We start from the raw sequence: 16,940 nt of genomic DNA, 5'->3' as shown, positions 1-16,940 counted from the left end.
AAATGTTAAAACGCTGCCCAAAACTATTTTCAGAGAACTGATTGAGTATGATTGTGTAAAAGAAGACCAAAAGAAAATCAAACAAGCCTCTGCCTCCGTTTATGAAAGTGCTGAGGGCTTTTCCAGTCATGTGGGACCAGCAGGCCTGACAGGACAGCGCAGAGTAATGCTAATTGCCATCCTCTACCTGCCTCCGTGAGGTACCAGCACTGATGAGCTTTCCCAAGCACCACACGCCACACAAATCACACACAGCCTGTGATCTGATGGCTCAAACTGCCCTTTCAAAAGAATGATAGAGGGCTATTTTGGTGCTGTATAATAGCGCAGATATGTGATTTTTGGTCGCGCTCATGACAGTAATTACCATTCAGATAACCAATTATTATAAAAGGATCCAAGAATTCCTCTGACTCCTCTTCAAAACGGTGATTCACAGCCGTACATTCACATTAGAACCGGTGCCATGTGATGACCTCTGGTTTTATTTCCTAACCTCACAGAGTTCCAAAGGACAGCTGTGAATTTCTTGTTAGCTGGATAAGTGTGGCCTCATTCTGATAATGCCGCCTGCCTCGCAGACAGGCCTCCCGAAGCCCACACTTCAGTTAGGATCGCACAGCCCTTGCAGCCGTCTCCGACAGCCGAACAGAGAGAATGGGAGGAGTGTGGGAGGAAAGGAGGTCAGGGGGAGAGAGTGAGGGAGTGAGAGAAGATGATACAAGTGGGGCAGCAGTTTGTCAGGACCTGCAGCCCCAGTCACCCAACTGACAGTTCGAGGATGAAGCTTCTTAACTGTGACTGTCCCGAGTGATGTATGTGCTGATATCTGTCCAAGCTGCTGAGGGTGAGATCAGGACTCTGCCTCTGGAGCAGCACTACACGGCACAGCTCCCCCACCCCCGAGTCGCACATCTCAAATATCACTGTGGAACAAGAGCGGGCGAATAAACATTTAGAGCATTTAGAGTCTTGCAAGTGCACTAACTACATCCATGGCTGAAACCACAAGTTGGAGCTGACGTTTGAGACGTTTGCTGCTTTCTAGCGCCTCCACTTGGTGTTTAAATACTCTGCACTGTTGTACACCTGTCTGGCCTGAACATTTAAAGTTCTGAGGCCCCCCCAAAAAAAAAAAAGGAAAAGAAAATGCGGACCAGATGTGACGAGGAAAGTCCCGGCCAGCAACAGTTAGAATATTGGCAGCAACATATGCAACACGTTTCATCATGAGCCAGAGCAGCCATTATTTCAGATGGGCAAACAAACAGTTGACATTGGTTTGACTTAAGCATCTGTACAGCAGAGTACAGAGAAACTGCAATGGCAGACTGTGCAGAAGAAACTGTGGAGCCACTGGAATATTATGCTAAATTATTAAACGTGTATGCAGTTCACAGGCCTGAATATCAATTATTTACCATAAAACCTGGGAAGCTGAAGGTTGGGGGGGATTGAAGTTGTCTGTCGTATCCTCAGGCAGCTCAGTCCCTGAGCATTTGCCTATATGAATGGATGTAGATCATAAATATCAGTAGTATATTTTCATAAAATCTTTGATCATGACACAAACTGCGTGTTGAATGTAGAGATATCAACTCTGTTTCGGCCATTTTAGCATTCTGCTCATTCGCTGCTGTTTTGTTCAAACTTCATGGCAGCAGGCCTCAGTGTTGTTTTAATGAGCCTGTGATCCTGACAGTTCCCAGCCATGCTGAGAAGTGTCCTTGCTACATATATTACATATCTTCAGAGGAATGCATCACTAACCACCACTTTCTCTTTGCAGATTGGGTACTGGAACGAGTTCGTGCGATTTGTAAATATTATGGACCCGCAGGTCTCCAACGACTCCTCAGTGGAAAACCGAACGATTGTGGTCACTACTATTATGGTACACTTTCCATGCAGTTTTAAATGTTTCACGTATTCTGCCACTCAAGGTCATGGTGTTGATTCCAATGAGTGATACATTCTGTCCTGGGCGGGTAGAACCACATCTTTTTTGTGTTGCTTTCCATCCACTCACTACATGTTGAAACAGTCGGTCCGACACGGGGGAGTGTTTCAACTGTATCCGTGTGGGTGTCAAAGCATTTTGATTTCCCATACTTCAGTGGCCTGTCGTAGCAGTGACATCACAATAATGGTATAAATGATAATGGTTGACTCCATCAATTACAAAAAGCATACAAAAAGCATACAAACGCATACGTAAGTAGACCTGTCTGTCCTCATCAAGTAAATGTTCAATGACACTTGGGATAGACTGGCCGAAGAATGACTAAAGGATGAAACTGCAATGGTTTCTCAAGCTGGGCAAAGCAAAATAAACAGAATTGGAGGAGGGATAAGCAGGTGTGGTATTTTTTTTTTTCTTGATATCGCCTCTCCAATTTATTTTGTATTGCTCCCACATGTGTTCTGTGTTGAAGTATAACTTCCAGGCAGTGATTTCCAGGCAGGGGAATCATTTTCTCGGATTTTTCCCAGTCCAAAGAGTAGTAAACAAACAACATAACTAAGATGTATTTAATTTGAACTCAATGTTTTTGGCTCCTTCGATACCCGGATGGCCATAGCAAATCTAGTGACATCATAATTACCTGACGTCATACCTCATCCGCTGCAAACAAACATTTTACAGCGATCAAGATAGTGTGTGTTTGGAAAGCGACAAAGATCTCTGTTATTTACGCACACTTGGATCATCTGTATTCTGCGGCGTAAGCCGACATCACTCTGTAGCAATGGGAAACATTTCGGATCTGGAGATGGAAATACAGTCAGGAGTTAACATGTGTTAACTCGAGGGGAACACTCAATAGATCCAAGGTGAGGGGATACGTTCAGCACAGAACAAACAAACCATTGCTCTCTTACTTGCACTCTAATTGTGTGTGGCTGTAATGACAATGCCTGCTCTCCTGAGCGGTCCTATTGTTTGATAATGAGGATGAAAAGATGAGCTGCACCAGCGTTTTGGAAAGGAGAGGGAAACTAGCACGATCCTGCTCTCCTGATGTAATTATTTTATTTATGGAGTATTTTTTTATTTTTTTTTTTGCATTTTTCTGGAAAGCAAATAACGGCTCTTTTTTTCCTTCTTTTTTTTTGGAATGAAATAGCCATTAACTGCACATTGGTGCAATGTGCTTGAATATGTTGAGATACTATGGGCACTCGGATCCCTCTCCTGTCACTGGCATTTACTTATGAACCCCATCCCCATTCCCATCCCCACCCACCTCTGAGCTGACCCACACCTACCAATGACTCCCAGCCCTAATAAAACTCATTCTGGCCTTCTGTCTTTTCCACTGTGACAATAAATGGGAAGAAAGAAAGAAAGAAAAAAAAAAAAACGTCCCTCTCTTAACCCTCCTTTATTATGTCACAAAGTTGACCCCTTGGGCTCAAAATGGGTTGGGTGCATTGAGCTTGGTGTCTGCTGGCTGCCATGGCTTGATGACAGCAGAGTGACCACATGGTCACACTGCTGTTATCACAGTATAGTTGTGCATTCGCGGGGCATCATCTATATATGCATGACTGCATGGATGTGGTTATAGCAGCTTATGATATTTTGAATCTCTTTGTGTGAGTGTGTGCGTATGGGGGCGTGTGTGTGTGTGTGTGTGTGTGTGTGTGTGTGTGTGTGTGTGTGTGTGTGGGTGTGCGTGTGTGTGGGCGTGCGTGTGTGTGTGCACGGGCACTTATGAGTGCATGTATGCATATTTCTGTTGAAATGAATGTGTGCCAGGGCATGGGAAAGAATAAACCAGCGTGTGTTTGAATCAACAGGAAGCTCCTTATGTGATGTACAAGAAAAATTATATTCATCTGGATGGGAATGACAGATATGAAGGCTACTGCGTCGATTTAGCATCTGAGATTGCCAAACATGTTGGAATTAAGTACAAACTGTCTATAGTAATGGATGGGAAGTACGGAGCCCGAGACCCCGAGACCAAGACCTGGAACGGGATGGTGGGCGAACTGGTCTATGGGGTGAGTACTGGGAGCCTTAATTTCGCTGATTACATGACAGTTTGCAAGGAACTTCAACATGAGAGGAGATCTCATTTTTCTGTCTTAAGGTTATCACCAACCCGTTGTGAACTCATCAGCTCTTGCCCAGTTTAAAGTTTAAGGCTGTCTCAGGACGCTCTGCTGAGTGAATTTGTCAAATGCAGCCCCAAGCATTGGGGGAGTTGGTGATCCTCTTGAGACGGAGAAAATGAAATCATTTCTCAGGGCTGTTCACTGCAATTAATCCTTCTTGCTTAGCCTAGAAAGCTCTCTCCCTTACAGTCGCAAACAGAGGTAGGTACATGAAAACACTGAGTCCATATGGCAAACACACTGTAATCACTTTGATGAATGAAAGATTGTATGCCTTTGAAGTGATTGTGTAATTATGTTAAATGTTTGATGTGTATGATGAATATGCCACGTTGTAAATTCACAGCTGAGAAAATGTGCCTCAGAATTCAACAGCTAAATGGTGGTTTGCGGTTGGAAACAACAAGATCCATGTGTGCTGCGCTTCATAAAGGTTGAACCTCTCACATTAAGGAAGGGTCACGCCGTGTTTTACATCTGACAGAGCGCTCGGGCTTTCGCAACACCTCAGGCATTCCAAAATTACGCCCCTCCTTTTTCTCGCCTTTCTCCGAGGCCACAGTAGTTGAACAGGGGCCAAATGCAAAATGCATGAGGGTGAGGCTTCCTCATCTGTTCAATTTCCCAACTATCAGCCTGAGAGATTGCTTGGTTTGATGTGCTATCGCCACCGAATTATCTTTCAAATGGGAAAAGTCCACTCCTGGCAGATGGAGGGTGGAAAAAATATCCCACTCACGTCGCTGTTGAGTCTTTCCCGGTCTGTAATTTTAAAGCAGGTGGGCCGGGACTAATAGTTTTGTACATTTTGACCTTTTGACCAGTAAATTAATTTGATTTTAGTTGTCTTTTAAAGGTTAGGCTCGAGGCTGTCCTTTATTGCTTTGTTTTTCCTCAACATTGATTGAGTGCTGCTTACGCCTGCACGAGGATTAAATGGTTATAGCCCCTTCACAATGCTGTGTTGACAGGGTAAAGAAAACAGCCATGTTTATTGAGTCTATTTGTGGTGCTCCTAGTTTGACCTTGTAAGAGACATGTTCTACCTTGCGCTGCTTCAATCCAATGTTTTCTCAATTTGGACATTTAAAGACAATCCAGCACAATACCAAGAATGGTCCTGCTTTGAAGAGGAGCAGTTTTTTTTATGAATCACACATGCTAGCTGCTGTAAAACTGTCTAATGTGATTAATTAATTAATCCCGCTTTCATAAAGAAACCCATAGTGATTTCTAGAAAGGCAGCACCACCTCCGTGGATGTGTTTTTGTAACATAAAGTGATTGAAGCAGCGGAGCAAAGGAGGGAGATAAAGAGAAACAGCTTAGAAAAAATAAATAAAGCCGATGCCAGAATAAGTTGTGTTTGGGAAATCCAGCCTCCTGAATGGCATGTGATGAAGTTTTCACAGCCATGGCTTGCTAAAAGAAAATCTGTTTTTGGTAGACAGCAAGCTCTTTAGAAGATTGCACCCATCACTACTTATTTATTCTCCAATTTTAATGTAAACAACAAATAATGAAACAGAAAGTCTCAAAGTAAGGCGCAGTATAAAATGTCTTGTTTTATTGCACAATTGAAAAGTTTCACCCTCAATATCTCCTTGGATCTGATTAAGGAAACATTTGGTCAGACGTGACTCAAACACCCATCTGCCTCGGCAGATTCTTTCCAAGCTGTCTCTCTGAAAGTCTAGCACGGCCTTCTTGAACTTTTTCTTCTTCTAGCTTCCGTTTGTGACAACTATTCAAGCAAATATCTGATACATATACAGTCTCAGATGTAATAGCTAACGTCCCAGTTCATAACCTTGTGCCAATTGTACTCAGCTATTTCTGTGTGTGTGTGTGTGTGTGTGTGTGTGTGTGTGTGTGTGTGTGTGTGTGTGTGTGTGTGTGTGTGTGTGTGTGTGTGTTTGTGTGTGTGTGTGTGTGTGTGTGCCATCAATGTTCACAGCCGGTGGCTTATTTCTTATAATTGTGTATATAATGTCCTAACAACATTGTTTTATTCTTCTCCTCCAGGTCCAGTCATTCATAGCACATACATTTAAAGTGGCATGTTTCTTTATGCAAATCTTGACTAATGCTTGCTGTGCATGTCCCTGTTTCCAGAGAGCAGATATAGCTGTTGCACCTCTCACCATTACTCTGGTTCGAGAGGAGGTGATAGACTTTTCCAAGCCCTTTATGAGCTTGGGCATCTCCATTATGATAAAGAAGCCACAAAAGTCCAAGCCTGGCGTGTTCTCCTTCCTGGACCCGCTGGCCTATGAGATCTGGATGTGTATTGTGTTTGCCTATATTGGGGTGAGCGTGGTCCTGTTCCTGGTCAGTCGGTTCAGTCCTTACGAGTGGAATCTCGAGGAACAGGACGAGACTAAAGACCCACAGACGCCCCCCGATCCCCCCAATGACTTTGGCATCTTCAATTCCCTCTGGTTCTCACTGGGCGCCTTCATGCAGCAGGGCTGTGACATCTCCCCGAGGTGGGTCGACTTCACAGAAAACACAAGAGTGGACAACAGAGAACAGTAGAAATTAAAACTACCTGAAACGTTTGCTGCACATAGATTTATATAGAGTCAATCAAGTGTCTTCGTTTCCTGCTCTCTTTCTTTAGGTGGTTATTTTTGGAAGCAAAGTTTTTTTCACATGATTGTCAGCTATAATATGTATAATTTAGTCAGTTTGTATGGGGAAGTACTTTCTTTCTTTCTAAGCAAATAACTTCGACCCAACTTTGACAGCCAATTAAAGACTTAGATTTGAGTACATTTTAAACAGTGCATGCAACTTTTCTTAGAAATGTGCTGTTTTGGAGTGCTGTTGTAGCACCGGGTCAAATTACATGGAAATTCTGATTACCGGTGCAATTTGGTACACTAAACACAACCGTTCGCATCTCAGTATGGTTGATGGGTACCAGATATCCTGTGTAATTACATTCTGTGTTTCTCCTCTCGCAGGTCTCTGTCGGGCCGCATTGTCGGTGGTGTGTGGTGGTTCTTCACCCTCATCATCATCTCCTCCTACACAGCCAACCTGGCTGCCTTCTTGACAGTGGAGAGGATGGTCTCTCCTATAGAAAGTGCCGAAGATTTAGCCAAGCAGACAGAAATAGCATATGGCACTCTGGACTCAGGCTCCACAAAGGAGTTTTTTAGGGTGAGTACAAGAAAACAGTGTTGGACATACAGCACCTTAATAATTGGCCAGTGGCTCGTTTGCTTCCGGGACAAATGTCTCAGGCACAGTGCATCATAAACATGACTTTGTGTAATGTCCTTTATAAACTCCTCTTCGCGGATTGTCCATTTTGTACCTTCAGTGCAGCACTTTTGACCCGCACAAGATTGCTCCAAATGAGGCATGTTGACAGAGAAGCAGTTCTTGAACTCCTATGACACGAACGTGAAATTTATGCGGCAGAAACTGCAGTGTGCAACCTTGAGGCACTGGGGCTGTCAGCAGAAAGTGTGATAACAACGTGGAAGACTCAGAGGTGATAAAAACAGGAGGCTAATCAAAGCATCCGCATCAGGCTCAAACTCAGAAGGGTCAGCTCATGAAATATAATTAGCTAGCTGGCCATGGCTGGCAAATTGGACCTGATGAAGAAGAGCCCTATAGGTCAAACAGAGCAGTCTGAAAGACGGTTCAGATGGAATAAGCAATATGTCTGTCGGCATGAGGGACTGGCCTGGCAATTAGGTCATAAATTAGGTAAAATCTGAAGCAAAAGTGTATTAGGCTCTGAGAGGCAACCACATGCTCACTGGGCAGGAGTTAAACGGTGCTGCATATCTGTGAGGCGATCACCCTTCTGCTGTGAAATCCGTAGATGTCTGAGCTTGTGGCATAGCCGCAACAGCAGTCCAGGCATTTGCATTTGCAGAGCACTAAGTTGAAAAAGAATTAATGGAACAGCACTCTGCCTGTGATGACGGAGAGGCAATATGACAGTCTTTTATCCAAGGCTCCCTCATTACTCATCAGCAGGAGAGAAACAATTCATATGTTTCACAGCTGCAGACTGTTGGCAGAAAGAGCAATTCATTTGTATTAGCCCTGGGTTGAATTGCTTAGAACAACGAAATTCCAAATCAAATTCATGTTTTTATTCTTTTCGGACAAAGAAGGACAAGATGGCGTCTGCAGAGTTTGGTTTTTAAAAGAGGTTTGTTTCTTCGGAGCTTGTTTTAAGAGGCTGTGAAGATAATACTTTACATTCTATGATACATGACATGCATGACAGCAGCACTCTGTTCTCCATACAACATCTCACAAAGCCTTTCATCAATTTCCCCTTCATCGGAGATGCTGCACAGGTGGATATACAGTGTAGGTCCTTGTGTCACAGACAGGATGGATGCCAATTAGAGATTAGATTTGCAGCCTGACAACGGAGCCACCCCGGGTCTGCTGGTAGAAGAAACCCGAGAAGTGGTCGAGGAGTCGGGTTTTCCTGTATTCGGGATAATGAGTGTTCCAGTTACATCTCCAAGTTTTCAAATAGAAAATGACATGTGTGAACTGCTACTCTAAGGGACTTTTAATTAAAGCTGTAGAGGGCTGACAAGCAAAAAACACACTGATTAATAGGAGTTAAAGTTCTATTTCAGATCCGGTTCTCAGGAAAGACATTCAGCCTTAATTAGACCCATACGGCATCAGCCAGCTGGAAATTCTAAATCAGGTCCAATATTTCAAACACGACATATGTCATCATCTCTGAACCCTCCACCCCCGGCTTCAATTTTTGATGATTTATGTTATAAAACTGCCTGATGGGTAGAACAAACACAGTAATGTTTCAACATGTATTTTTCTGCTTTCTCTTGAAGCATAAAGTGAAAAATGATGATGCAGTAACATGGATATGGCTTGTAATAATGAGCTATAAAACCTTCTAACTCTTATTAGGATGATTTATGTTTCCAAATCAGTCAAACGATCTCATTGTCTTCTGTCTTTTTGAGCTCCTCTGTTCTTTTAGCTCCTGCAACATTGACAGCTTGGACATACGGCTCATTGCCCCACAGTGACAATATACACATCACCGTGTGCGTCTTGATTTGGTGGTGGGAACGAGGGAAAGCTGCAGAGGAATTTTCAAAGAGAGAGGTGTTAGAGTAGAGCCCAGAGAAAGCCCCTGATTCAGCTGCTCACAACCAACTAGGACAGATGGTCTGGGAATCCGTTGACGTGCCCAGTGGAAGCCTGAGTGGCTCTAGGCGCTTGGCAGAGCGGCTCTACCCGCACTTGGCTCTTCTTTCCCAGACTGCCCTGCTTGTTTGGGCACCCTGTTCTCCTCTGTCTCCAGCCTGTCTGTTGCTTTACCTTGAGACAATGCCGGATAGCTTCAAGCTTTGTGCGGCTCGTCCTCAACATAGCAGCTGTCATGCGCCGCTGCACCACTTTGATTTGTATCATCATTTTAATTCCTGTCATGGATCTTTTCATGCAGTCAGATGAATATTTGTGTTTTGGGTGATGATGAGAAAATGATGAGTTGTACCAACGAAGCCATGTTTTATCCCCTTGATGAGGTTTTTATCCCATCAAAAGGTTTGACTCGGTTACATTTTGAATTGTTTTGAAGGGGAAGCTGGATCGTAATAGCGGCTGGGATGATAAAATGGGCTGATGTGGCTGTTTAATTACGTGTAAAGACCAGGGTGAGAGACCATCAAAGACAACCACACTGCTGTCCCATCATGCACCTCATTTAACAGCGTAACAATGAAAGAATGATAATTGCACTGAGAAATGAGACGGCGGCATTGTTTTCTGTTCCCCTCAAAAGATTATACATCACCCCGAGCCTCAACAGCAAACACCATGCATCTTGCTGATCTGCAGGTGTACGGGAGATGGGAACAACAGCTTGAGTGCAGTCACCAATGCATTTTACTAAGCATGAAAATCAATTTCACGTCTCAGCTACTGTGGCACAGACACTATAGCTTCTGCATGGTCCAATACAATGTTTAATAAGTCTTTTTTTTTATGCAGAGCAAACCTGCATTAGGCCAGGGGTGCATGAAGAGGAGCCGGCAAGGAGATTTACTTAAGAAATCCGAAGGTTGTCCTGCAATCACATGCAGCACTATTCCCAGAGCTCTTGTCACTTTGTGTTTCAATACAGTGCAGAGTGAAGGGAAGATTAGAGCCTGTTTGCATAAAAGAGAAAGCTGACAAAAGTGATGATAGACTAGTGCAAGATAGACATAACCTCTGAGGAAATGCGCTGTCCTCAGCGGGTCTTTTCGAAACCTCGGATGAGCAGCAACAGCAGGCGCGAGAGGAGCCATTGGAGTCCAGCAACAAGCATCAAAGACGAGCAATTGGTATTCCGGGCGTAGCGTGTGGCACTTCAATGACAAAGTACACCCCCAGAGCTCCAACTTTCATTTCAGCATGCTTGAGATACAGGTAGTACTGACATGCAGGATATTGGGCAGAGGTGATGTCCACAAACCAAAATGTAAAGCAAGTAAAGTAGAAGGAAATGTAGTGGTGGGTGTTTGGAGATGGTATTTAGATGCCATACAAGCAGTGGAGCGTATGTGGAAGCAGCCATAATGAAAGCAGCTTGCAACGCCAACGGAAGAATAAAAAGCAGGCTGCAGTTCGAAGGGTAGTGGACGGAGGTCTGGAATTGCTGCATAACTGAGAATCAATACAGATTAAGTGGTTGTTTAGAATGGAAAGGGCAATTGCTTTGACTTTGGACTTTAATCACTTGTCTTAGACCCTTTAATGACATTTTTGGAGATTTCTGGAATGACGAAATCTCTAATCTAGATGTGTCTTTAAAAAAAAAATACACACAAAAAAATCTCACATTTATCTTCCTTTTGGCTTTCGGTGCATAACAGAAGACTGTAAATGCGTTATATTTCTGTCCAATAAGCATTCTTTTCTCTATACTGTGAAGAGATACCTACAGGGTCGCCTGATTTAGAGAAAGACAGTAATACTTGTTTCTTCGAAGGCAGTAGCAGGCAAATAGTGGCCTGTGGGTCAAATCTGGCACTGTGACAAACATAATTAGTTTTTTCTTTAAAACATTTAACTGTGTAAATACAAAGCTCAGGTGAATTTAAATAAATATAACCTTGAAATATAAATGATAAATAACAATAACAAAGTATGAATAATGCAATCCACTTTTTTGATTTATTTCTCAAGCAGCATCTATTTGAAAAATCAGTGTTTTTATTACAGTGTCTTTATTAAACCACAACTGAAGCACACTACTGATTATTGTGTGTGGACAACCACAGACTGCATATTTCTGCATGAGTTCTATTAGTAATATTAAGAAATTGTTTCGTCAAAGTGTCATTTTCAAACACTGACAGACGCAAACGGCAGACAGACAAAATTAACTGCTGGCTGGTGAACGTTGTGGAGCATTTAGCACCTAAAGAGAATACTTTTCCCCTTAGGATTTGGCAGTGACTAAAACTGATCTAAAAGGATGACTAATAGACTCACACTCATCAGGTGCCAGGAAACTTAACCCTAATCCAAATGTTACTCCCCATGTGCTGGATATGTAAATGGCATGGCGGCTGTTTGCTAACAAATTCAAACTATGTGAGTAAAAGTTGATAAGTTTTGTTTTTTTACAGCTTGTTTCTGCTGCCCCCAAGTGGCCATGAAATCACCTAATGCAGGTTTAGGAATAAATAATAAATATGACAAAAATAATTTAGGTATCCTTCAGCCCTATGAATCTACATTTACTCCTCAGTGAGAAATGAAAGCAGGACAATGCTTGTACCTAGTTGCCAACCCCTGCTCATAGAAAACCTGGATTTGTATGTGCATGCATTAGAGTGCCTGTGGATTCAAATCTGCATGTGATTTGGACGATGTGATAGGTAAGACTTCTTACCATAATAATAATAATAATAATAATAAGCACCCACCACTTTTTATCTGAATATCCCTCTCACTTTGAGACAGAAAAGTCACTGCTTTCGACAGATTTGCAGGAGGAACACCTGCATAGATGACGTAACTGTGTTGCCGAGGTAGAAGTGTTGGTTGAAATTGACTATTTTGGAAGAGATCAACATTATGATTGCTTTAGTATAATTCAAAGACATGTTATGTTAAGGTTGACTTTATGAAATTCACATGAATGTAGCAGCAAGCCACTTTTTAAAGATATAGTAAAGAAATGTCTACAACCACGGCGCGTTTACACTTTTAGATCTGTCAGCACTGTGTGTTGCCGTTGTTAGCGTTGTTGACGCTGTTAGCATTGTTAACGCTGTTAGCATTGTTAGTGCTGTTAGCACTAACAATGCGGCGACACCGGCTCAACCATCGCCATGTTGAGAGCCGTTTTGAGGCAATAGATATGCTTTCAATTTCAAATTTAGCACTTTGGAGGGGGAGGATGAGGCTGTTTGTAAGACGCCCAACATATACTTTGCTTTACACACAATAGCTATTCAAATGAAACGAAAAATGTAGCCACTCCCTTTTAATTGTGTGGAAGCTCATTTAGGATACAGCAGTATGCGCTAACAGTGCAATTATATGGTGTAAAGGAGAGCCACATGTATAAAGCTGTATTTATGACCGACTATAATTGCTCAACAAATTGTCTGTTCATTGATGATGGACTCTTGCAGTCATTATTCCTGAATTGAATTTCAAATGACCACCGTCGACCGGAGAGTGAATGAAGAGATGAGAGTGGATTTTTAATACAATATATTTATGTGTGTCTTTCTGTGAGTATGCATGTGTGTGCCACAGCAGTGAACAATCAAATATCCTTCTTTCCCACCTGGGCTTCCTCACTGTATCTTGTTTTCTCTCTCTCTCTCTCTCTCTCTCTCTCTCTCTCTCTCTCTCTCTCTCTCTCTCTCTCTCTCTCTCTCTCCCTCTATCAGAATCTGCTTTAAGCATTTCAGCGGTGACTTGAGTTGCAGTGGAATCGGCCTATTTAGGTTTTGGTTGCACTTCGTCCCTGTTCTGATATTGATGAATTGACTTCATAAAGCACTGAGGCAGCACACTCTGTCGTCAGTAATCAATGCCCACATCCATTCTTTTCTTTTCATTTGAGGAGGCGTCTGCGGCTTTCCAACTGCAGAGCAGATGAGCTTGGGAAATTGCCCTCTAAACTTGTGTCCTTTCCATGATGTTTGACAGATGCAAATTGAACACATTTAACAAAATTGTCAACAAAACATCACATCTAACTCCGACCACCCCATCCGTTGCATTAACACAGAATGGCCATCACCCCAACTTCAAGGCTTTTTCATCTGAGCAGAGGACATTCATCGTGCGGACTTTTTAATTTGTGTTATGTTGCTGTCTCATCTCATCCTCACCCTTTGGCCTGATGCTCTATGACAGATGCCTACAAACACATTGTATATGATTACATAAAGCCAGTAAAGCACTTTAGTTAGGTCAAGGTTAATGTTTTTGTTTATTAATAGAAATGCATTAGAGATGGATATGCTCTTGTTAAGGGCGGTTTTAACAATTGAGGGCAGTGATGAGTCTAAGTACTATGAGTATCCATGTGCAGTTATCTAACTCTACCAATATTATAGCTTCATAAACAAATGGTAATTTATAGCATTCCCATTTAACTGAATACCTGTTAATTGTTACAAGGAACAAGTATTGATATTATTGATTATTGATAACTGGTAGATTATCTTTTGCAATGAAGCACATTTAGTCATATGGAAAAGTTACCATTCTCCCAGAGGTCAAGTTGACATATTATCAAACACTTTTGAGAAGCTGAAAGTAGCAAAGTGTTGGTATGTTTGGCCACGCTAGCTAGCTAAAAATGCCAGTGTCAATTTGTAAATGTTATCAAGTGCTTTGGTTTATGAAGGAACGACTGCAAAACTAATCCAATTCCAAGGTGATAGAAATTGTACATCATACTTGTTCAACATCAACGTGTTAAGCATTGTCCCTGTGAGCATGTTAGCGTGCTATGCTAGCATTTATCTCTGAGCCGTGCCTCAGAGCTGCTAGTGTGGCTGTGGACTGTTGCTGATTATTTCACATAACTAATGAATTCACTGACTAATGATTTCACATTTTGGTATCGCTTAACTGATAACATTGATGACCTTGTGAGAAAAAAACACACAAGGGAAGTATTTCCGGCAGATGCTGGATTGTCAACAGCTTGTCCATATTCCATACTCAAACACTTTGTTTGACAGTCGATCTTTTGATTCAGCCGGTTGTCGAAAACCATCCAACCCCCTTGGTCTCTCTCTGGCCTTTACTAAAAGACAGCCTATTTTTATGTGGGATCCAGTCTGCAGCACACACAGTGCCACTCGGGAACTGGCTCAGCGCTGCTTGGACCAGGATCTGTTCAAAGTGTGAAATGCCTATGCCAAAATAAATCCAGCGGCATTGAATAATTTAATTGATGCTTATTATAGATAGCGTTCAACTCCTACTGATTTTACAGGCTCGCTAAGCCTAACCCTAGGCGCTGGGGAAAGGCTCATCTTTGTGATGGGTTGCCTTGTGTCTGTGTAACCCGCTTCCCTGTTCACTTCTCTTGAATCTTATGCACGTTGCCACTGAATCACAGTTGAGGTGTTACATGAAGGACAGTGTTGTTGAAATTAATGACTGTAATAAGTTCTACGAGTTAAATTTCGACCATGAACCAAGGCCCATGTGTGGGCCTCATTCACACTCAAGCTGCAACAATACATTTGAAGAGTACATCTATTCTGATGATTAGAAATGGATTTAGTAAATGTTTGTACTTCATGATCTTGAAATGTCCACCTGCTATATTTTTCTGGGAGTATTTAAAGATATCACACTTTCCAAAGATGTCTATAAATACTTCATGATGCCAGTTTAAATAAAGTGATCATTACGCACAAACATCATGCAAAATCCATTCAACGCATTGGATTTCTGTTTGTATTTTTCTAAACTACTTCTCCTTTTTTATTTCCCTGCACAGCGATCCAAAATAGCAGTGTATGAGAAGATGTGGTCATACATGAAATCCGCTGAGCCCTCAGTGTTTGTTAAGACCACGCCCGATGGCGTAGCCCGGGTACGAAAGTCAAAGGGAAAGTTCGCCTTTCTCCTCGAGTCCACCATGAACGAGTACATCGAGCAGCGGAAGCCCTGCGACACGATGAAAGTGGGCGGGAACCTCGACTCGAAAGGATACGGTGTGGCGACGCCCAAAGGCTCAGCATTAGGGTGGGTGGAATAATATAACAATATCCTCCATGTTGTTATAGTATTCCACCTACCCTGATGTCCCCTGTTGTCATTCTCTTCTCTTCCTTTTCTTGTTTTGTTTTTATGGACACAGAGGTAACGGTAGTATGCCTTTCAATGCACTTGTATACAAAGGTTAAATGAGAATCAATGTTTACGTTTTATGTTTTCTATATGGGATAAGAGATGGTTATATCCAGTAGAAGAATCAAATCCGATGATAAGGCTAAAGCTAAGAATCATTTCATATTTATGTCTCTCTTACTGTTGCTTTTCTCTCTCCTTCGATCTCTCCCTCTGTCCCGTGTGCTGTCCTACCTGACTGTTGTGTTGTCACTTTTAATTTAACAGTTCAATGGTTTTTCAATTTAGCCTTTAAAAGCTGCGCCGTCACTTGTGACGAATGTTAATTGCATGATGTTTGTTGTTGTTACTTTTCTTCTCAATGACAAGTGTCCCCATCCCGCACACTTCAGTTCTAAACTACGTAACCCTTCATGCCACCTTTTCCAAGATTTAACACTGTCTTTACCTTATGAGCCTTTTCTTATCTCTCCATATACCTTAAATTCTTAAACAATTTGTCCTTTCCTAGACCTTTATGATTATCAGATTATGTGCACTGCTTTGACAGTGGTAGTCTCACGACCATTATCTATCATTATAATGCTTAGTACAATTATTACTTTGCATTAGATTTCTCACGGACCTGTGCATTTTCTTACAAGTTATGTTTTATCGTTTCAAGAAATGCTGTTAACCTGGCAGTTTTAAAACTGAATGAGCAAGGCCTCTTGGACAAATTGAAAAACAAATGGTGGTACGACAAGGGAGAGTGCGGCAGCGGGGGAGGTGACTCCAAGGTCAGCCTCGATGTCACCACAATCGGGTACCATAGTGCAGAGTAATCGGCAAGGCTGTTAAAAGGACCCAACCAAAACCAAACCAACTGTCCGGCCCACACCAACCTGCTGCTGCCCCGCGGCAGAGTACCAATTTACCGCTAGTCTGACGAGACGCTTTAACAGCTCAGATCAACTATGGAGCCTTTGCATAGCTAACAGAAAAAAAATGACATTTGTGCTTATTGAGACTGTAACGTTCATAGAAAGAGAATAAAGACAGGAGTTTTCTTTAAGATTTAAGTGGAGGAAAGGGAGACTCTAGGGTGTATGTGGCTGCCCTGCAGTTGTGAAAGGTTGAGCCTTATTTTTTCCAGCCTTTCACATGTGTAGGGTAGATCACCTAGTTGAAGATGTTAGGGCTTTGTCGAGGTAGCTTTGACAGTTTGAGTAAAACCAGTTGCTGAAGTCACGCGCATGTGATTCGAGAAGAGGTCTTTAAGTTCGCGTGAGTCAATATTTTACATTGAAAAAGGGCCAAAACCTTCAGCCTTTCCTCCTGAAGGTGAAGTTTGCTAAAAAAAATAAATAAAAAAAAAGCATGGCTTTGTAGTACTTCACCGCACAGCTGCTTCACATCCATGACACTGGCCCAGAACCTCTGAGCTTTAAATCCTCAAAATGGCTGCTCAGCTGAGGCCGACAG

The 16,940-nt window shown here is 42.3% G+C and overlaps 1 protein-coding gene across 5 annotated transcripts in view; it reads left to right on the top strand.

The window, feature by feature from the left end:
* The window catches only part of LOC137790579 (glutamate receptor 3), a 74,559-nt gene that overhangs the window by 51,743 nt on the left and 5,876 nt on the right, over positions 1-16,940 (top strand). For 4 of the 5 annotated variants that reach the window (XM_068584976.1, XM_068584960.1, XM_068584994.1 and 1 more), the window contains 6 exons: positions 1,790-1,894; positions 3,805-4,011; positions 6,240-6,613; positions 7,094-7,292; positions 15,124-15,371; positions 16,141-16,255. In XM_068584976.1, coding sequence (XP_068441077.1) covers positions 1,790-1,894; positions 3,805-4,011; positions 6,240-6,613; positions 7,094-7,292; positions 15,124-15,371; positions 16,141-16,255 — 1,248 coding nt within the window. The remainder of the gene's footprint in view (positions 1-1,789; positions 1,895-3,804; positions 4,012-6,239; positions 6,614-7,093; positions 7,293-15,123; positions 15,372-16,140; positions 16,256-16,940) is intronic. The other variant, XM_068584968.1, reaches the window with a different exon arrangement.

The sequence above is a fragment of the Clinocottus analis genome, unplaced genomic scaffold, assembly GCF_023055335.1.
Source record: "Clinocottus analis isolate CAN_PGR_092001 unplaced genomic scaffold, fCliAna1.0.p SCAF_10, whole genome shotgun sequence".
NCBI classification, from domain to species: Eukaryota; Metazoa; Chordata; class Actinopteri; order Perciformes; family Cottidae; genus Clinocottus; species Clinocottus analis.
The sequence above is the reverse complement of the archived record's forward strand: the minus strand, read 5'-3'. Positions and strand labels throughout refer to the sequence as shown.